The following is a 22,961-nucleotide window of genomic DNA, read 5'->3' as shown; positions in this document are numbered from 1 at the left end:
TTGCAGCTGACTTTTTTTATTTTTAACATTTTTTTCTAAGTAATTTGAGAATTTAGTGAGGAGCAATGGATTTAGAATATTTTACATTAAATCTCACTTTTACTTTATACTCACTTCTAATATGTACTAAAGTAAAAAGACATGGAGATTCAATACTTGGTTTTACACAGAAAATCATTTTTAAGTAGCATGTAACAACGCTTTTCTAGTTTAGTAAATAGGTCTAGAGTGTTTATAGAGTTTTTCTCAAAAAATGATACATGTCTCACATAAACTGGTTTGCATTGTTGTTAGGCTGAAATCTAGGTTTTGCCAAGTTGTTATAAATGCAGAATGTGTCTGCATAATGACTTCCGCTGGATAAGAATTCTAAAACTTGAAGATTATGCTCTGGAAGTTTGCTTAAAATTAAAAAGCTCACTTAAAATGCAGAAAGTACTTTCAGATCATGTGCCAGAGAACAGTGATTATCATATTCATGATTGTCTTTTGTTTGTTTGTATTTCAATTTCAAGGGTGGAATGTTAATTCATATGTCATGCTTTATGCCTTATTCACATGTATTAGCATTCTAAAATATTTCCTACTGACTCCCCAGTGTGAACTTTATGCCTTGTAGACTTCAGATCTACTTACAGAAGTTCAGGCACATTTTCATTTCTAAATAATCATGAGTGACTGTCAGAGGCAAGAGCTTTGCATTGAAAAGCAAATTGTTTGGTTAATAATAGAGAACAGTTTTCAAGGATTACATGTATTAAATGTGTTTGTACAATGGCCAAAACTGAAGTGTGTAAAAGTTCATATAACCACATAAATGTCTTCAAAACAGTATTTTTAATTGTACACAGTGGTATGATTTCCACATCTCCCATGGACTGATTTTCTTTCTTAAAGTGTATCTAGCATTTATTTAAGAGGATTTCTGGTTTATTTTGGAAGATGTGTAATGGTCTGACCTCCCTTGACTGTTCTTGCTTTAAACACCAAGCTTCTTGTTTTAAAAATGTTTGCTTTCCCAAAGCTGATAAAAATTAGGGAAAAATAGTGAAAATGTATCAAATTAAAGAAGATACTTGACATAGAAATAATTATATCGCTGTGCACAGGATACAGTCAGAGCTCTTCAGTGGGGAAGCCATGTCTGCGTGGGTGGATCCTGGTCACAGAAGTCTTGGGGTTCCTGGTGGCCTCAGTAACGCCTTGTTCAATATGTCCGTGCTGCTTGGGTGACTCTACAGAGATGAGTTTATAGCACTCGGATGCTAAGAAATGAGAAAGGATAGGGAGGGTGCGTGTTATTGTGGAAAAGAAACTGACATTTCAGAAATTCTTGACTGACAGGAGAGGTGGGCAGATTATAAAAGAAAAGTGTTTAGGACCCAGCACAATAGTCTAGTAGCTAAATCCTCGCCTTGCACACATCAGGATCCCATATGGGCACCAGTTTGTATCTCAGCTGCCCCGCTTCCTACCCAGCTCCCAGCTTGTGGCCTGGGAAAGCAGTCGGCCCAAAGGCTTAGGATCCTGTACTTGTGTGGGAGACCCAGAAGAAGCTCCTGGCTCCTGATTTCAAAACAGCTCAACTCTAGCTGTTGTGGCCATTTGGTTAGTGAACCTGAGGATGGAAGATCTTTCTGTCTGTCCTTCTCTGTGTGTATCTGCCTTTCCAATAAAAAATAAATAAATCTTTTATTAAAAAGTACATTATTTAGCAAAGATGACTCATAAAATTTGCATTGATTAATCAGTGAATATGAGAAATAACTGGGGAAATTAATGGACTAAATCTAACATGGCTGAATTGATAGTGTGGTCTGCCCATTGTGAGGATAATGATAGTTTATGGTATATTGCTAGGGTTAATTTAGTGTGGGTTCCATAAGATAAGAACCTACTTCACTATTGTACCCAAACAGTATCTAGTTCAAGAGGAGCACTCGTAAGTATTTGCTGATGGTGTGAATATTCTGACAGGAGAGATGATGATCTTATTCTTGTTCTCATTGGGAAAGGAGACACTGAGGATTTAGGCAAGAGGTCTATAGGTAATGGTGGAGCCTTACGATACAAGAGGATTAAACATTCATGTATGGGCAGACAGACTTAATGCAAGGAAAAGCTTTGTTCTTTTTGTTTTGTTCTTGTTTTTTAAGCTTTTAGTTTAAAAATAGTGTCTCCCAGTAAGTTGTTATAGTGATATGAAGAAGCTTTGTAGCGTACTCAATTTCCCCAAGATTTGAAACAGGCTAGCTTGGAAAATGCCTTGATGTGTGCAAGCGGCAAATCAGCTATTGCCTATTTCAGCTCTTCTGACTCCTACATTTCTCTGATTCTTCACCATTTTTTTCCTAGAGGCCAGAACTTTTATTTTTAATTTATTTATTATTTTTAATTCATTAATTACATTGTATTATTGCAATTCAGCATCCACAATAATAAGAAAGAAATAGCAGTGAGTCGTGTGTGAGAAACCCCAGCCCATGTCTGTCTTGTTTTCCTGTTTTTTTTTTTTTTTTTTTTTTTACATAGACACAAATGGAAGAAGTATGTCATTGTCCTCTCAGCCAGTTTGTGCTTGTGTCTTAAAATAAACCCACAGTGCAACTCAGGCAAAAGAATGCTGACATTCCTATACTAAGAGCATTGTGAAATTCTTGATTGTGGTTAACAATTCACTGAATTGTCTTCGGCATCTTCCCCTTGTTACTCTGCTACTTAGGTCAAGTTGTTTTGAATTTCACACAAAAGAAACACCAGATACAGTGGAGATTAAGTCGAAGGTTGGCAGAGTTTCTTAGGCTTTGGGCTTGGTATCGTCCCTGTGGCAACCACTCAGCCCTGCAGCTGCAGTGTGCAAGCAGCTTGGTTGTGTTCCAGCATAACCCTATTTATAACCCAGAAGGAAATGGCCTGTGGACAGCAGTTTGCTGACCTTTGGTGATTGCTTGAACTCAGGCCTTTTCTATGTTAAGCTGTTTGCTGAAGAAATCGTTGTGAAAGCTACTTAATAGAGTAGTTGTTTCTTTTTACATTGAGACATAATATACTTCAACAGTGTTGTGCTTGCCTGGTACTAACCTAGATGGTACAGCCCCATGATCCTCTTATGTGTATACTGTTTACCAAGATGTACACTAAGATCTAGATCTGGAACATTTCCAGTCGTACCCAGCAAGTTCCTTCACGTCAGTTCCCGGCCTCAATCCTTCTCCTTCTGAAATAATCATTGTCTGACATGCGCGGTTGCTTATTTTGCCTGGTCTTGGATTTCATGTATCACACAAAAACTTAAGACTATGTAGAATTTTTGTTTGTCTGAAAACATATCTCTAGAAAACATTTTTTTTTTTAAATTTCATTTGTGTTATTGGAAAAGCAGATATATAGAGAGGAGGAGAGACAGAGGAAGATCTTCTGTCCATTGATTCACTCCTCAAGCGGCCACACCGCTTGGAGCTGCGCTCACCCAGAGCCAGGAGCCTCATCCAGGTCTTTCACAAGGACGGCTTTGGGCCGTCCTTGACTGTTTTCCCAGGTCACAAACAGGGAGTTGGATGGGAAGCCGGGCTGCTGGGATTAGAACCGGCACCTGTATGAGATCCTAGCATGTACATGGTCATGACTTTAACCACTAGGCTACCATGGCGGGCCCTAGAAAACATATTTCTAGAAAAAAATTCGTTGGACTATTTCCTCAGAACATGATTGCATCTTGGGTTTCATGCAAACCTCTATAGGATTTAAATTGCACAAGTTGTTTGAAGTATTCTTTTTCATAGAAAGTAATATGCCACAGGGAGGGAGTCTCATCCTACAGATCAAAGCAGAGTTTGTAGTTTGTTAGCTGTCTTCAAGCCTTAATCAAATTGGTGGTAGTAATTTCAAGTATCTTGTTTATTCTGACAAATACAGGTGTAATCTTTGGCCCAGATTTTGGTAAACATTTTTCTTTTTGCTTGTTTGTTTTGTTTTATTTTTGTTCTTAAGCACATGGACCATAGAATGCTCTTGAGGTTGTTTAGGGACTTTCTAATCCAGTCATTTCCAGGCATCTTTCGCAAGAGTCTTATCTTGGACATTCTTTCCTTGCCAGTAGAGAAGAAAGGTAAATGAGAAAAGAATGGCCAGGTGGCATCACATGAAATGGCTCTCAGCCCTTGCGGTGCCACCAAGATCCTTGCTCACCACTTCCACACCTGGAGCCAGACTTGAATGAAAGACTGGAGGTTGTTAGGCAGTGAGAGGTACTGGAACGTGTTTTGTGACTGGGATGAGAACAAGTTTAGTTATTTATTTCTTTGGGCCCACCTTGAGCAGTCCTGTGTGGACTGCACCACCCTCCTCTGCCACTGAGAATGTGGGCTGCTGGAAGCTTCTCAGGGTTGCTGGCTTGGGGGCGTTGTTCCAAGTCCTGCCAATTCTTCCCTTGTAAAGTCCTTGGAACTTTGCCACCAGCAGATTATCCAGTTGAGTGTGCCTTTTGTTTCCTGCTGGTATCATGTATTGTGTTACTCTTGGGGGGGATTAGAAGGTCAAGGAGAATATTCATTTCATATAGTTTTTCTTAAGGTTCCTCTTTTACAAAAGCCAAGCATCCTATGGTATTTTTGACAGTTATTTTCAGTAACCTTCAGTTTTTCAGTTCCTTAGAAAAGATAGGATACTAACATTTTATGTCCATTACTTCATGTTTCACATTTGCTTTATTATGTCTATACTAGCGTTTGCCAGTGTATTTGTTCTTGGAACATTTGTAAATGTATAACCTGAGGCTACTCAAAAAGTTTTTTGAAAATTGAATTAAAAGTTAAATTTATTTTGGTTTGAAAAATTAGGAAACTTGAGCATATAAGGCAAGGTTAGTGGGGATTGAATTTTATGCAAGAACCATGGATTTCAAAACTGTTTTGCACCACAATAAATAGAATTCCATTTTCTCAGGGACTTTCTGAAGTACTTTCATATGTATTGCCAAATACATATGACAGTATGTATCTGTATGTGACAATATTGGTAACTGTAATAAGTGTTGACAACATGATCCATATACTACATACACAGTATCTTGGCTTTTGATAAATATGTACCTTGCATTAATGCTCATTTTTGTTTTTAATTTTGCAAGTCAAAATTAGAGGGAGAGATCTCCCATCTGCTGGTTCACTTTGCTGATGACTTCAGTGGCCAGCAATGGCCCAGGCCAAAGCTAGGAGCTTCTTCCCTGTCTCCCAGTTATTGTATGATAAGTCACTATCCTTGTAGTGCTTTGTAGCATGTTTTTTTTTTTTTTTTAAAGATTTATTCATTTTTATTACAGCCAGATATACACAGAGGAGGAGAGACAGAGAGGAAGATCTTCCATCCGATGTTTCACTCCCCAAGTGAGCCGCAACGGGCCGGTGCGCGCCGATCCGATGCTGGGAACCTGGAACCTCTTCCGGGTCTCCCACACGGGTGCAGGGTCCCAAAGCATTGGGCCGTCCTCAACTGCTTTCCCAGGCCACAAGCAGGGAGCTGGATGGGAAGTGGAGCTGCCGGGATTAGAACCGGCGCCCATATGGGATCCCGGGGCTTTCAAGGCGAGGACTTTAGCCTCTAGGCCACGCCGCCGGGCCCAGTAGCATGTTTTAAAAAAAGATTTGTTTTCGTTTGAAAGGCAGATTTTGGAGAGAGAGAGAGGGAGAGAGAGAGAGAGATGTCTTCCATCCACTGGTTCTTTCTTCAAATGGCTGCAACAGCCAGAGCTGAGCCAATCTGAAGCTGGGTGCCAAGAGCTACTTCCTGATCTCCCACATAGGTGCAGAGGCCCAAGAAGCTGGGCCATAGCTCCTGCTGCTTTCCTAGGCCATAAACAGAGAGCTAGATTGTAAGTGAAACATCCAGTGGGATGCTGGTGCTAGCAGATGGAGGATTAGGATGATAAACCGCTACACCAGCAGTAACACTTTGCAGCATGTTTTCACTGCTCAGTTTTAGAGACAAATACTGGCATTTATCTTATATAAAATAATTCCTTTAATATTACAGAACAGTGTATTGTTGAAACAGTTTGGGGAGTGCTGATCTAAATAATCCATGCTTCCTTGAAGCTGGCAGCATAGTTGATTAAAAAAAATAAACTTTTTATTTTAGGGCATTACGTATTATGTTTTTCAACCACATTGTTGGGTGAAACGTACAGATAATACTTCAGTGTAAAAGCCTGGTGGTCAAATAATGAAACTTTTTCTCAGTTTTTTTTGGTGTAATTTTTTGGCCTAAGTTTTTACCTTATTTAGTCCTGTGAGTGAATGCTGTTTTCAAAGTTGAATACATTTTTGTAAATATAATTTGTTACTTTGCACAGTGATGAACCTTTGAACTAAAAATTTATTCTCCTATAGAAAATGAACACCCAGACTAAGTAAAAAATGAGAGAGCAGCTGTTTCTCAGCAGAACCATGCAAACAATTTGTATAGTCCCAAGCTAGTAGTTTGTGTGAGTGTGTGTGTGTTAATTTTCTGGTGAGTTTTCCAGATATTGAAAACTTTTATACATTTAGTACCTATACTGCGGCTTTTGTTAAAAAGCACTCTGGCTTGGATGTGTGTGTCATTATCCCATGTGGCTAGGCTAGTTTATTTAGGTAAATTCAGTTTTAATGATATGCTTGTTTGAAAAGAATTTCTCCAGTTAAGGTTTGAAATATTGGACTTTTGCACATTACCATGTGTATTGTTATGGAAATTCACTCTTAAACATTAAGTTATATGTTCTTGGAATCATTTCAGGCCAACTGAACATTTGTTTAGTGTAAACTTTGGATTAAATTTTATAATATTTATTTTCATCTACTTACAGAGTGGAGGAGAAGATAAAGAGAACTTTCTAATAGTGTTTGCTTCCCAGTGCCCACTGCAGTCAGGGCTGGGCCAGGCCAGAGCCTGAACCTGGAGCCTGGGTCGCCAACTGAGTCTCCCACAAAGTTGGCAAGGCCCCAAGTACTTACGCCCTTGTTGCTGCCTTCCAGGGTGCATGTTAGCAGAAAACTGCAAAGTAAGTGGACTAGTTGGGACTTGAGCTGATTCTTAGTTGAGTGATGTGAGTGTCTCAGGGTAGGCTTACTCCACTGTGCCATAAAGTCTTCCCTGGAATTCATCTTTATGTATCAAATACTAAGAAGTCCTTTATTTGGACTCTAGCAGTTCATGACAGAACTTGAAGTTAGTTAGATAGAAAATGTTATTCAGCTTCTTCGTTACTGTTCACACTCTTAGGATGCACCACTAAATGAATCTGTCCTTTTGTCTTACAGTGTATACTAGTGACAGCTTCAGAAGTAATTAACTTAATATCTTCTTTACAATGCTACAGAAAGCTTACATATAAACAAAAAACTACCCACAAAGAATTGTGGTTATGGCTTGATTTGGTTTTAGCAAGGTTTTTAGTTTTCTGCAGTAATTAAAATGCTAATACTCTTTTACTAGATGCAGGGTAGTTATTCTGATGGTTCAGTGATTCATCTGGACATAAGCAGCTCTCATAATCCAGAATATAAATCCGGTACCACATGCTGGTGCAACAGGGTGTCTGTAGTCAGTATTGCTGCACCGTATATAGAATATTCTGTATCACCTGCCCTCAGTCAGACCTAGTGACACACATGCAATATAAAAATGTATCTATCTTTTAAAGATTTACTTATTTTTATTGTAAAGTCACATATAAGAGAGGAGGAGAGACAGAGAGGAAGACCTTCACTCCCCAAGTGGACACAACGGACAGAGCTGAGCCAGTCCAAATCCAGGAGCCAGGAACTTCCGCTTCCACACGGGTGCAGGGTCCCAGGGCTTTGGGCCATCCTCGACTGCTTTCCCAGGCCACAAAGAGGGAGCTGGATGGGAATTGGGGCTGCCGGGATTAGAACTGGTGTCCATATGGGATCCCGGTGTGTTGAAGACAAAGACTTTCGCCACTATGCTGCTGCGCCATACCCAAAATGTAGCTCTTAACCACTTTTAATTGTAGATGCTATCAGTTAGACTTTTTTCTTTTTTTTTAAATTTTTTCATTATATTTTTGACAATCTTTACATAGTTAATTACGGTAAAAAGTTTCAAGGGCTATAGGGAAGTGGGTAAGACTATTATTTCCATATTGTTTCCTTCATGTATCTGAGGTAAAGGCGGCTATTGAGGAAGAAGCCCCACCCAGTTTCCCACCCACCCCAGGTCTCAGATGTGGGCCATGCTCTGAGATACTTGCTCAATGGTTTTGATAGTTCACCAGTTATGAATCGCTGCCAATCTCGCCACTCCAAGCACAATGAGGTCGTTGAAGAATCCACAGATGTAATCCATCATGGAGTCTCCATTTGCCCAGTTTTTCCCTGCCAAAATATAGCTGAGGTGGTTGTCCTGTTCTGTCTTCTGTCTTGGTGATTAGGGTTCTGAGTCCAGCATTTCGATTGGGGAGATCACTAAAGAAATTTTGAGGTGTTCCCAGACCAGATTCTTGTATGTTCTAGCAAACACAGGGCTGGGCACAGTCCATCACCACGATCAACTGGTGGTTGCAATTGCTGAGTTGGTTCTGTTTACAGTCCCGACTTCCACTGGAACCAATGGGTGTTGCAGTCCAGCCTGGTTCTGCCCAGCACATGCTCGGCCCTCACATAAACCAGTGGGAGCTGCAGCCTAGTCAGAGCGACCCACAATAACCCCCATCAGGCCCACCCCCTACCCTGGTTTGCCAGTATGTGTAGCAGAAGACCAGTCTGTCCCACATCCCGTTTGGATCTCATACATGTTGATGTGTATTGAAGCTTAGTTCCATCTAACCAGCTCAACTATCCAGCCCTCACAAATGTTGTTGAGTGCCTCTCTGTCTAACCACCCTAGCCCCTGTCCTAGTTTTCGTGCCCTCCTGTGGGAGTAGTAACCCAAGAGGGAAGAGCGCACTATTTCCCTCCCAGGTCTCTCTCACTCCCAGATTATGCACTCTCCAGGTGGTTCTGTGGTTTGACTTGACAGAATTAGCCCCCAGTGCCAGCTTCTGTCAGCTGATGCTGCAGCTAAGCCCAAACAACCCTCACCCACTCCAGCTTCTGTTTGCACCAGTAGGAATAATCCGCCCAGCCTGGCTTTTCCCTGATCTAGTCCACATGAGGCGCACAGGTGTTGTAGCCCTGCCCAGTCTGGTCTGCCATCATCCCAGCTCACGCTCTCCAGTGGGAGTAGCTGACCAGCAAGGAAACCACCCCTTTTATCCCCTGCTGGCTCTGCCCCCTCTCTTCCTGGTTCTCACATGTGCTGGTTGGGTGCTGCGGTCACATCCGGCACAGGCAATCTCACCTTGGCATTCCGTATTGTGCACTGGTTTCTGTCATGCCATACCTGGCCTGACCTACACTCTGTTCTGGTGTTTGGATTTGCCAGTGGATGACATGAACTGATTCATCCTGGTCTGCCCCCGACCCATGATGAATGTATGCCAGTGGGAAACTTTCCATGGCCTATTCTGGTCTGTTCCCTATCATATTTCTTGTGCTTAACTGCAGGGTCTGTGTCTTGCCAGAGGAGTTTCCCAGGCTCTTCCATCAGAACCCTTCAAATGCCAGATCTCGTGCATACTGGTGGGCCCATGAGCCAGTCCTACTCAGTTCACCTCCTGTCCTAGTCGGAACAGTGGCCTTTCCTGACTGGCCTTCAACCCAAACTGGTCCTTGCTGTTGGATGTCTCAGCCCAGCCATGGCTCATCCATACTCACATACAGCTCACACATGGCTCAGTAGGGGTTGAGACCTATCCTAGTCCATCCCGCAGCTACCCTGGTCCTCCAGAACATCAGAAGGTGTTGGGGTCTGGCCCAGCCTGGTGCATCCAGTCCCAGTCCACACTAGTGCCAAGGGAGACTACAACTGTTTCCTGATCAGAATGTAGCCCCTGTTCCAGCCCACACTGCCCTTGGTGGGAACCTCAACCCAGTTAGGGTGTCACCTTAGGTCCCCAACCAGGCCTGTTCCCAGCTATAGATCACGCGCATGGCAGTGGTTGCTCTGACTCAGCTTGGCTCAGCCCCTCACCTGTCCTGGCCTCTGCCTTAGACACTGTGGCTTAGCATCCTTGACTCACGCAAACCAGTACGTGCAAGAGCCTAGCTTGGCATGACCTGTGCTCCATCCTGGTTTCTAGTTTCGCTTATAGGCTAAGGTTTGCTCAGTCCTGCCCAATACTTCCCATTCCATTACCAATTCACACAGTAGCCAACTGTTGGAGCTACTTTGCCCAGCTTGTCCGACCCCCAGGTCTGGACCACATGTTCACCAGTGGGAGCTATGACTCACCAGGGGAGTTTCCCAAGTTCCTCCACTTGATCCACTCCCAGACCCAGTTCTCATACATGCCATTGGGTTTTAGGCCAGTGGCTGGTGCAGTCTGGCATTCCATTTGGCCTTGTATGAGCTGGTGAATGTGGCAGCCCTGCCAACCCCACACCCTATTCAGGATGCACATTTGGGTGCTGCTGCCTTGACCAGTCCAGACTGTTGTGGGTTCCTTTACCTGTGATTGATGTCAGGCTCCATGGTCACACCCAGCTTAGTCCATCACCACCCAAACTCTTGAGCTAGCCAGTGGGGCTAGAATTTCCACAGGGTGTGACCAACACATCCCCCACAGAATCTACCCCTGGATATGGTTTTCGAGTGCTAGTTAATGTCATGGCCCTGCCTAATGTGACCCGTTTGCTGATCCATCATCATGTCAGGTAAAAGGATATCCTGCTGGACAAGCCCTGAGCCTTAACTTTTGCATGAACTGGTGTTGGGTGCTCAGCATTGTTAAGTGATTACAAGTTCTTTAAAGGAAGAGTTACTGTCATTGGGAATCCTTAGGATTGACTCACATCCCAGAAGCACAGTGGGATTAACCTGGAGCTACCTAAGCAGTGATTCAATGAACCAAAACCCCAGAGCTCCCCGGCCGGGCGGCCAGCAGTCAGAGCCTGGTGCCATATGGCGCCCTGGCCGCCTGGGGACAGCTCACCACGTGCACATGGTGGCTGGAGTCGGGATCCGAGTAAGACACCCCATCCTGAGGCCCACCAGCAGCCGGGAAGCTGCTGGAAGTTTAAACCCCTAGTCCCAAGGTTGCGCCCCTCCCCAATCCTGTTCACTGCCCAATTCGGGTGGTGGGTGGGTGGTCCCTGAACCTACGCGGTCACGGAGACCTTCCCCCTCGGTGTACTCACCCTGAAGGGAGAAGCCCTATCAATTAGACTTAAAAGTGGAACATTTTCTAGAATTATTGATTAGCTGTCCATTGTGTGGAGGCCATCGTTGAAGAGCCATTCACCTGTGGAATCTGCAAGGGCTCAGGGTGCGGTGTTTACTGGGCACTTCTGCAGCGCTCACCCTTGGAAGGTAGAGGACAGTTTAGAGTAATGATAAATGGTCCAGAGGCTGCTGCTTATGCCCGCAGAGTAGGGTCCCTGCCCTCTTTCCCTGGAACAGAACAGATGTGGTTTCTTAGGGAAGGATATAATGCCAGAGTGAAAATAGGAACTCTGTATGTTGACAAATGAGACCTCTGTTCCTCTTCTCTCCTGGATTTTTCTGATGCTAGCAGCCAGGATTTTATTTCTGCCACTCCCACCCCAAGTGAGGACGTCGCGGAATTCTTTGTGAATTTGACCCGATAGAAGAGATTTAAGTTGCCAAATTTGTGATGATGTTCTTGTGAAAAAAACCAGCTTGCTGCCATTTCTTCCTAAACTTAAGTCCTGTTGGCAAGCTCTGCCAATTTCCTGTTCTAACTCTGTAGTACCTTAGGCACCAATATGAGTATTCATCTAAAAATCAGTCATTTGGGGAAAACTCTCCAACGTGAATAGAGACCAACACACAATCAGAAAAGGAATTCAGATTGGGCTGATGTTGTGGTGCAGTGTGATGAGCTGCTGCCTCTGATGGAGTATCGATTCAGGTTCTGCCTGTTCCTTATCCGTTCTGTTAATGTGCTTGGAAAGGCAGCTGAAGATAGTCCAGGACCTTGAGCCTCTGCCATCCATGTGGGTGACTGTAATGGAGCTCCTGGCTTCTGGCTTCATGCTGCCCAGGTCATCTGAACCAGGAGTGAACCAGCAGATGGAACAGCTCCCGCTCGCTCCCTGGCTCCTCCTGACACTCTGCCTTTCAAATAGAAAAGCAAATACACTTTTAAAGAAAGTTTAAGTTATGGTACGGCATTAACAGGTTAATCCCATATAGATGCCAGTTAGATTCCTGGCAGCTTCACTTCTAATCCAACTGGCCAGTAGAGGAAGATGGCGCAAGTATTTGGGCCCCAGCCATGCACTTTGGAGACCAGGATGGAGTACATGGTTCCTAGGTTAGTCTGTCCTACCTGTGACCATTGCAGCCATCTGGGGAGTGAACCAACAGATCGACAATTTTTCTCTCTGTCCCTCTCTTGGTAACTTTGCTTTTCAAATAAATAAATCTTTGGTGGAAAAAGCTAGGAAATAATTATAGTACAAGGAACACAGAAAAAGAAGCTTCAATTAGAAATTATCATATGCTTAGGTGAGGTTGTAGCCATGAAATAAGAACACTAATGATCTACCAGAAATGATCAGCATCAGAATAAGCACTTTATTTTTTTTTTTTTACATTCTTTTATTTTGGTCATCTTTACATAGTTGATTAAGGCACAAAGGGTCAAGGGCTGAAGGAAAGTGGGTAAGACCATTGTTTCCACATTAATAATATGTATTTTTTTCTGTATCCACAGTAAGGGAAGAGATAAAGGGAAAAGCCCCACCCACCTCCCACCCATCCCAGGTCCCTGACATGGGGCATGCTTTGAGGGTCCTGCTCATGCAGTTTTGATAGTTCAGCAGTTTTGAATTGCTGCCAGTCTTGCCTCTCCAAGCACGATGAAATCTCTTCAGAATCCACTGGCTGACATAGTCTCTTCATGGTTGGGGTTCTGAGATCAGCAGTTCAGTTGGAGGGAGAAACTTTGTCTGAGGTGAACCCAGACTTGACTCTTGTGTGTGCTTGCCAGTACAGGGTCCGGCAAAGTCCGTTGCCGCAGTCACCTTATGCACATGCTGGTGGTTGCAACAGCTGGGTCAGTTCTGTTTCCAGCCCTGTCTTCCATGTGAACTGATGGGTGTTGCAGTCCAGCCTGATCTTGCCCACTTCATACTCGGCCCTCATGCAAACCAGTGGGAGCTACAGCCTAGTTGGGCAACTCCCCGTAATCCTCACCAGGCCTGCCTCCTACCCTGGTTCCCATGCATGCCAGTATGCACCACAGGCATGTTCAGTCTGTCCCACATCCCATTTAGCTCCCGTACATATTAATGGGCATTGAAGCCTAGTTCAACCCAATCAGCCCTACTATCCAGCCCACACACATACTGGAGGGTGCCTTTCTGTCTAGCCACCCCTGTCCCTGTCCTGGTTTTCATGCTTCTCCAGTGGGAGTGGTAACCCAAGAGGGAGGTGCCCACTATTTCCCTCCTAGGCCACTCCCATTCCCGGATTATGCACTCTCCAGGTGGTTCTGGAGTTTAATTTATCAGATTTAGACCCCCCCCCCCCAGTACCAGCATTTGCCAGCTGATGCTGTTGCAAAACCCAACCAACCCTCATCCATTCTAATTTTTGCTTGCACCAGTCGGAACAGTCAGCCCAACCTGGCTTTTCCGTGATCTAGCTCACATGAGGCCCACAGGTTTTGTAGCCCTGCCTGGTCTGGTCTGCCCCATCCCAATCCACGCTCTCCAGAGGGAGTGGTTGACCAGCAGGGGAGCCCACATTCCCCCTGCTGGCTTTGCCCCCTCCCTCTCTAGTTCTCACATGTGCTGTTTGGGTACTGCAGCCACATCTGGTATGTCTCACCTCACCTTGGCATTCTGTAATGTGCACTGGTTTGTGTTGTGACCGATCCTGGCCTGACCCACACTCTATTCTGGTGCTCGGATTCGCCAACCAATCCCCACCCACTCTAATTTATACTTACCCAAGTCGGCCTGGCCCGGCCCACCCCCAATTCCAGCTGATGCTGGTGAGGGTTTTAGCCTAGCCCAGTCCAGCAGGTAGCCAATCCCAGCCATAATGTGCATTGGTATGTGTTGCAACCGAACCTGGCCCAACCCACACTCTGTTCTGGTGTTTGGATGTGCCAGTGGGTGATGTGAACTGGTTCAGCCTGGTCTGCTCCCAACCTATGCCAAATCTATGCCAGTGGGTATCTTTCCCTGGCCTGGTCTGGGCTGCTCCCTATCGTAGTTCTTGCACTCACCTGCAGGGACTGTGTCCTGCCAGAGGAGTTTCCCAGGCTCCTCCATCAGAACCCTTCAAATGCCAGATCTCGTGCATACTGGTGGGTCCATGAGCCAGCCCTACTTAGTCCACCTCCTGTCCTAGCAGGAACAGTGGCCTTTCCTGACTGGCCTTCAACCCATTCTGGTTCTTGCTGTTGGATGGTTTCAGCCCAGCCAAGGCTCATCCATACCCAGACATGGCTCACTCATAGCTCAGTAGGGGCTGAGAGCTAGCCTAGTTCATCCTATATCTACCCTGGTCCTCCAGAGCACCAGATGTTGCTGGAGTCTAGCCTGGCCTGGTGCGTCCAGTCCCAGTCCACGCTAGTGCCAAGGGAGACTGCAGCCATGTCCAGACCAGAACGCAGCCTCCACTCTGACCCCCACACTCACCAGTGGGAACCCAACCCAGTTGGGGTTTCTTCTTAGCTCCCTAATCAGGCCTGTTCCCAATCATAGATTGTGCTCATGGCAGTCGTTGCTCTGACCCAGCTTGGCATAGCCTCTCACCTGTCTTGGACTTTACCTTCGGTATTGTGTCCTAGTACCCCTGGCTTATGCAGACCAGTGTAAGAGCCTAGCTCAGCATGACCTGTGTTCCATCCTGATTTCTCTTCTTCCTTGTGAGTTAAGGTTTGCTTGGCTTTGCCCAGTCCACCCCACATCCTATTTTAGGATGCACATTCGATGCTGCTGCCTTGACCTGCACAGACTGTTATGGGTTCCTTTACCCATAAGTGATGGCAGGTTCCATGGTCACACCTAGCTCAGCCCATTACCACCCCAGCTCGTGAACTAACCAGTGGGACTTGTATTTCCACAGGGTTGGGCCCACAGTTCCCCCAGACAATCTACTTCTGGATCTGGTTCTCTCATGTGCTGGCTAGTGTCTTGACCCTGCCAAGTGTGAACCATCCCCCATTCTGCCACCCAGTCAGGCACTTCTACCTATCCCTGCCAGACAGGCCCCCATCCATAGCTTTCGTGTGGACTGTTGTGTGGCAGTCAGTGATGCTCTACGCTGACATCCCATCTCAGGATTCCCATGTGGGTTGGTGAATCAGTCTGCCCCAAATAAAACCTATGGACTCTCCCCTCCAAACCTTCAGATCTCAATCCCCATGTTTGCAAGCAAGTTCCGTGACCCCATTGCTAGGACTCACAAAATTAATCCCTCACCTATACTCACACTAGCCTTATCCCTGGAGGTCCCTAGGCAGTAGTTATATACCCTAAAAACCCTGCAGCTTGCCGCCAGGCAGCCAGCAGGCAGAGCCTGGTGACAGAAAGGCACACTGACCACCCAAAGCCTAGGACTTGGTCACCTTGTGGCAGCGGTGCCCATGGGCTGAGTCCTGGTCATTGGGTCCGACCTGGCCCGAGTACTCTCCACAAGCAGGTTGCTACCGCTGGGGAGGGGTGCTATTACTGGAGCTGCCAAGGTCAAACTCCCACCCCCTAGTTTCCTGCTGCCAAGGGTGGTGGTTGTAGGGCGGGGCTAGAGGCCTTAATCCTGTCCTAGGATTTCCTCATGGTGTCCTCACAATAGGGTGAGAAATCTCTCTCTGGCCACCCAGCAGCCAGAACTCGGTCACCGTGTGGCAACAGTGCCCATGGGCCGATTCCCGGACATTAGGTCCTACCTGACCCGGGTATACTCTGCAAGAGGGTCACCACCACTGCAGAGGGCTGCTGAGAATGAGCACTTTAAAAGAAAATACTGTGAGGCTTTCTACTGTTTAAGAACTGTGTGATCCTTTTAGCATACACACAAAATCCAGAATTGCTTTGCCTTGATTGTCACAGCCCATAGCCAATCTCCCGTCTGTCGGCAAACCTTGTGGTTCTGTGTTCAAAGCAGATTTGGACCCTCATCCCTTCTTAACTACCTCTACTACTGTCCTCTGGGTCAGCCGCCAGTGCTCTCATCTCGATTCTTTCAGTATCTTCAGTCTGGTTCCTGAGCTTACGTTTTTGCTCTTTGTCAGTCTTTTATCAGCATAGCACCCAGACTAATCTAATTCAGATAGAATCACATCATGTTGCAGGATTGTTTAGAGTCTTCCAGTGGTTAACAACAGTCAGAGCGTAAGTCCTTCTGGTCAGGTCACACATACACACACCTCCCTTTATTTTCTCTGTAGTCCTTCCTGTCATTTGACATATATTTGGTTTTTACAAATCATTTTTGTTTCCTGTCTTCTGTTATTAGGATAGGCTTGTTTTTTATTTCCCTTGTTTGTTCCTGAATGTATTCAAAGAACCTGGAACAGTACTTTTTCCACTGTAGGCACAGAATAAAGATTTGTTAAGTGGTTTTTAAGCTGTTTGTAATAAGCCGAGTTAGGCATGCCATTGTTTTATTGGCATAACTGTCTACAAGCAGTTGGAATCTGAAGGGCTTTATTTGAAAAGGTTTGCTTCCATTTGGAACATAACTTTGCCTTGTCTTCAGAGTATGCACCCTTGAACATCTGCGCTATAGATTGTTGATCTGTATTGCAAACATTGATTGATAGCTATTGGTTTCACAATCCTTTGACATATATATAGTTTATATTTTTAAATCATAGAATTTACTCCATGAGCATAAGTGAACATCACAGATGTCTTCTATTGTTAGAGTCCGGGCCAAAGCCTTATTTTCCTCCTGGTTCCTGGGACCGGAGAAGAATTACACCCTTGCCTTCACAAAGTTGCAAGGCAGCAAAGAACAGATTTATCGCTAAAGCGGGATCCTCCCAAAGTCCAGGCGCCTCCTGGCCTAGCAAAGTAGCAATTTTTCAGTACAGAGGAATCTCACACTGCCCAACAATAATATTTTACCCACACTCTAATACTATTAAGATCAGACACCTAAAATTCTAGCGGTTAACAGTGTAAGGAAGATTATATCCAATAGTCTCACCATCAAATTAACGTCTGTAAGCTGCTTCAGAATGCTTATGGAAGAGTGGAATTAGAATGTGAGTTTCCCATGACCTTCTTGGACCCCCTCCCCCCACCTTATATTTGCTCATCAGAATTCTGACTATGTTGTGCTGCCAATCAAAAACTAGTTGTCTATTTTTCATGAGGGTATTCTCTTTCCTAACTTTAATGCTTTTGTTCACATATTCCACCAGGAAAGTTAGCATGCTAAATTATGACATTTGAATATATGTAAATGTATTTCCAGGGCAACAGATCACAACCATGCAGGTGTGATTAGAATTCACGGCAGAAGTTGAACTGTATGAATGAATTGTCTTTGTCCTGGAGCAAAGACCTGATTAACCCATTGAACACAATAAATGAGGAGTAAAGCAAATTCTGTGCTTTCCCTGCACTGCCTGCATGAACTGTTAGTCTTAGAAATCAACTGAAAGGTCATTTCACTGCACACTTAAATAGCATAGCATGGAGGATCCTTGAACCCACAAAGGACTCAAAGGGAAAGATCGCAAGAACATGCTTCACTGATGTTGACTGTTAGACCAGAGCTCAGTTCTTAGGAGCAACTTAGCTGTGTGTAAGAACAAATGGATATTGCAGATATATATATGTGTGTGTGTATGTATGTATGTATGTATATATATATATATATTTTGGTGGTTACATTGAGTTCAAGAGTTGCTTGAAAACATAGGTAATAACCAAGTAAGAGTTCTTACTACTAGATCATTCTTCTGTGCCTGTTAAATCAGCTTAGACTTTGAGGCAGATTTTTTTTATGCTTCCTCCTCGTATTTCCTATGTATTCTTGTGTTATTGGATTGTAGATGATAGCTGTACTCCACTCTTCCCACTGGGTTGTGAAGTATTTCATGTTTGAGGAGAAGATGGTATTGTTATGAAGCAAGGGAAAAAGGTGGATTTTTGTTGAATATTAGTGAAGTACCAGGCAGTGAATGATGTGTGTGTGTGTGTGTGTGTGTGTGTTTCTAGGTTCAATCCCTAATATTTTCCTGAACTAAAAATAGCCCAACATTGATCTGTGAGGATAGGATTTTATTGTCCTGTTACTGTGGTAGGAACTGCCTGGCTTTTAATTTTTGCGAGCCCTCAGTGATAAACCAAAAACATTTTGTAACCAAAATAACTTAAGGATCATTAAAATTAAGTGCTAATGTTCTGTTGTGTTAATAAACCAGTCAGTATGTAATAGATGTGTAGAACTCAGGCAGATATTTGACAATCTCTCCTTATAAAACAAGGTACTTTGCAGGTTGATAGACCAAACAGTTAATAGCATTCATTGCTAGTTGCAAACTTCCCAAAATTGTTCTGCAGAGATCTAGAGTGACATGTTATAGGCTTCTGTCCTTGGGCCTAGCCTGTTTGTAAAATGTGCTGAGAATTTGGATAATGGCTCAGGAGGGATGTTTACTACTGCGTAGCAGATGAGAAAGAGCAAGATCATAATTGAAAACTAAATGCCAGTTAGATTGATTGGTAATTAACAGTGATAGTTCTTGGGGCCAGAGCTGTGGCACAGCAAGTAAAGCTACCACCTACAGTGCCAGCATCTCTTATGGAAGCCTGTTAAATCCTGGCTAATCCTCTCTGATCTGGCTCTTTGGTATTGTGCTTGGGAAAGCAGTGGGCCCTTGCCACTCAAGTGGGAGACCTGGATGGCTCTTGGCTTCTAACTGGCCCATCCTGGCTGTTGCAGTCATATGGGGAGTGAATCAGTAGATGAAAGATCTCTTTCTTGCTTTCTGAAATCTGCTTTCAACTAAAAATATCCTTTTTTTAAATGGTGATAGTTCTTGTTATTAATTTTTTAGAAATCACTATGAAGTTATACAGTGGAGAACTGGCCAATTTGTAGATGAGATAGAAAGTACTTGCAGGATACGATAAGGATTATCTGTACACATCACAGTTATTGGAAAGGATCTGAAGGCCATGAAAACAGATGCGCAAGATAAAAGGCTGGGCGATAACTGTTTCCACTGACTTCTGCAGGATTGGGTTGGTTGCTGGTTTGGAATGTTATACTTTTATTACCATTACATGAGAATGTGTGGGCTGTATAATACTTAGTCCATATAAAAGAACACATAAAATATAAGCTGTAAAGTAAAATGATAAATACCTAGAAGCCTTATTTACAGTTAATAGCTAGAACTCTGTTAAGACCACTCCATCTGTATCTTCCATTATCTTGAAATTATTATCCTTTCCCTTTTCACAAATAATTCTACTACATTATGTGTGCATTTTTAAGAAATGTGCTTTTCTTGATTTTATTGAAAGGAAATTCTGATATGTATAGCTGTTTACCACTTAAGTTTTACATCTAACGTTTAAAAAAAAAGTTTTTCAATTTTAAAGGCAGAGTTGCAGAGAGAGGTGGAGCCAGAGAAGACATACCTTCTATCTGCTCACTCTTTTCCTAAATGGCCACAATGATGGAGGCTGGGCCAGGCCAAACTCAGGAGCCTGAAACTTCAGCTGGGTCTCCCATATTGGTGCAGGGGTCTGAGGTCTTGAATCATCTGCTCTTTCCCCAGATGCCTTGGCAGAGAGTTGCGTTGGAAGTGGAGCAGTGAAACTTGAGTTGTTGCCTATTTTGGGGTGCTGGTGTTAAAAGTGGCAGCATAACCTGTGGCCATGTCACAGTGCTGGCTCCAACATTGAAATTCATGTATGTCAGCCCTTCTCAGCCACAATTCCTCATATGTACCACAGAACACAGAATGGTTTTGGTGGCTGTTTTCTGAGTTCTTCCAAGGAATATACGTGAATAATACCATAGCTTTTTGATTCAAAGGAGAGAATTTACCCAGGCACATGTATTGCTGCTTTAGAGTGGGCAGTTAGAGCTTAGTTTTCTATTGAGACCTGGTTCAAAAGGGCTAAAAAAAGGGCTAAATTGTTACATGTCACGAGGGTTATTTCTTTTTTTTCTTTTTTTTTTTTTTTTTTTTTGCTGTAAATTACTCCATTTGGGAACATGCTAAAAGTTACTGAAACATTCTTCTATTTCCAGTTTTTGTTTGTTTGTATTTTGGTTTAGATATTATGAACAATATTGTGAGGAGTGTTATTGAATATATTCCCATGTGCACACAAATCAGTTTCTCTAGGTATACATATGAGTGGAATTGCTGGAAACTGTTGCATTTGTAATAAAGACACATACAGGAGTGAGCATAGAATGACAATTAGGAATAGGTCTGTCATGTTACAACCAAACATGTATTTTCTTTGTTTTCTTAGGGATTGAAGAGGTTAATGACCATTTGCCAGAAACACTTCCCTACAGATCCATCAAAATGTGTAGAATACAATGCACTGTGAGATCTGTGTGCCATGTGGAAGTAACAGTGAGAGAATGAAGAGCTGCAGGACACAGCCTCCTGGAATTACTGCCAGGAGTACTGAAGGAAGAAGACGACGCAGGTTTCATCTCTGGGTTGTATCTGAAACAACTGCTAATTGACTTTAAGAACTGTGTTGGCTTTTCCTGTCGTAAGAGCTGCAAATTGATTTTCGTGTCTTGCCTTTATTTCCAGTCATTCAAAAATTAAATTTTAGAGGCTTTTTCCAAAAGTTTAAGTGTGTAAACAGTATCCTGTTTAAATGATCTTTTCCAGTAAAAAAAGTTGCAATTAGATAATTAAAAGGGAATGTTTAAGAATGGACTTGCTTCTGTAAAATATGGTAATTTGCACATTGTCTTTTGTCTTATATTTATAGAAAATATTTTTATATATTTCACCAAAAATTTGGAACCACTGAATGAAGCTTTAGTTTTCTGAACTTTTGCAGTCTTGCTGAATTTGAATGTTATTACTGTTCATTCAAGTATTATTTTTCTTGCGTTTCAAAATTTGCTTTTATAGTCAAGTATAAATTTTATTATTTGTCATCTTTCAAGACATGATTAACAGGAAATAGAATTTTGAAAAATAGAGCTGGTGTCTTGCACCCACATTAGTTTAAAACACAGTAATCCTAGGGCTAAAGATCCAGGGTCAGAGATGTAGCTAGAAAGGGTAGCTAGATAGCAGTGAGGGGACGAGGGTGATGCTGGTAGACCTGTAGCAGTTTGCTCCGAATTACACTCACCAAACAGTAAGAGGGTACTGATGCTGACCCCACTACCTGAAGCAGCATGTGCTGGCACTGGTCGTCCACAAAATCACAGTCTAGGTGAGGGTGTAGTCTTGCTCCTGTGCAGTGTCATGTGAACTTATTGTGATGGTTCAGTGTACCTTAGAAGTTGAGAGGACTGCTTTGATACAGTAATTTGAGTAGATGGGATATTCTTAACCAAGTGCAGAAATTTGCTACTTCAGATTCAGCTTCACATTGATTAAATTATATGGTTTTGGGTAAATGATTCAATCTTTGTTAGCCTTGGCCCCATTCTTTCAGTCATAATAGTGGGGTAAGCCTTGTGGCCTAGCACGTTAAGCCATCCCTTGGGACATTCCTATCCCATGTCACAGTTCCTGACTCTAGTCCTGGCTACTCCCATTCCAGTCCTGCTTTTAGCTAAAGCGCATCTAGCAAGGCCATAGATGATGGCTTAAGTATTTGAATCCTTGCCGTTTCTGTGAGAGACATGAATGAAATTCTGGGTTTGTGGCCTGGCCTAGCCTTGATTGATACAGGCATTTAGGGAGTGAGCCATCAGACAGATCTTTCTCTTTTCCTTCCTTCTCTCTGGTCTCTTGTGTCTGTCGTTTTACTCTTCAAATAAATAGAAATGTTTGTCTTGAAGAATATTGCATACCTCATAGTGTCATTGTTAGTCTAAATAAATAATGGTATTAATACACTGCTTGGCATATGATGAAAGTTCTGTAAGTATTAGTTGTTGTATCAGTGTTATCATTAGTGGAGCCAACATGCCTCTCAAGAACCTGTGGTTGGGACAGTGTGCATTCCAAGTGGTGGCAGTGGCGGCGGCAGGATGGCAGTGGTGGTGTTGATGATTTAGAATCTGCAACAGTAATAATAGGTGTTTATTGTATTGGGATTGCTGGCTGCTTGTGGTCAGGTCTGGGTTTAGAAGGGCAGAGGCTGTGTTGAGATCTAGAGGCTTCTGGGAAGGGATGTATTCTGAGAAACATTGAAAGCCAGTTTGGCTACTTGGAGTCTGTGACTGCGTTATACAGGATAGTTTCTGTCAGTTGCTTGCCTGGGCGTAACTGAGCCTGCTGTCCTGAATCAGGATTCCTCACCCTCCAGATGGGGGAAACCTTTTCTCATGTTCTAAGTAGCTGCAAATTGGATTTTCATAAGATGCAGCAATCGACAACTTTCAACGTGTGGTCTTTTCCTTTTTTTAATTTACCATGTTACTCTTTTTTTTAGTTGTTTAATGTTCATTGCCATGGGGAGGGGATTGAAGACCCACGTGGGTCACTGATTGGGATGGGAAAGGTTCAGGGAGGAAGGTGGGTGAAGGAAATGTTTCTGCCTTCGCCCCCTGTTATGGGGGTGGAGAGAGGTGTGCTACTCCTTATTTTCAGAGCACATTAATTAGTACCATGGATTGGAGATGGTCCTTTGATGCCACCTCAGGCTTAGGTGCTGTCTGTTTAAGTTGGCCTGAAATGTTGTGACACTTGCTCTGCTTTCCACCCAGTGGGTGATGTGGCCTTATGGAAATCATGCCAGCCCCATCTTCCATACGTATCT

The 22,961-nt window shown here is 43.6% G+C and overlaps 1 protein-coding gene across 2 annotated transcripts in view; it reads left to right on the top strand.

The window, feature by feature from the left end:
• Positions 1–21,051, top strand: part of PRPF18 (pre-mRNA processing factor 18) — a 55,828-nt gene extending 34,777 nt beyond the window's left edge. For both annotated transcript variants that reach the window (XM_036495244.2, XM_004578474.4), the window contains one exon: positions 20,529–21,051. In XM_036495244.2, coding sequence (XP_036351137.1) covers positions 20,529–20,609 — 81 coding nt within the window. In that variant the 3' untranslated portion in view covers positions 20,610–21,051. The remainder of the gene's footprint in view (positions 1–20,528) is intronic.
• The last annotated feature ends 1,910 nt before the right edge of the window (positions 21,052–22,961 follow it).

The sequence above is a fragment of the Ochotona princeps genome, chromosome 10 (assembly GCF_030435755.1).
Source record: "Ochotona princeps isolate mOchPri1 chromosome 10, mOchPri1.hap1, whole genome shotgun sequence".
NCBI lineage: Eukaryota > Metazoa > Chordata > Mammalia > Lagomorpha > Ochotonidae > Ochotona > Ochotona princeps.
Note: the sequence above shows the minus strand (reverse complement) of the source record. Positions and strands in the feature narration are given on the sequence as shown.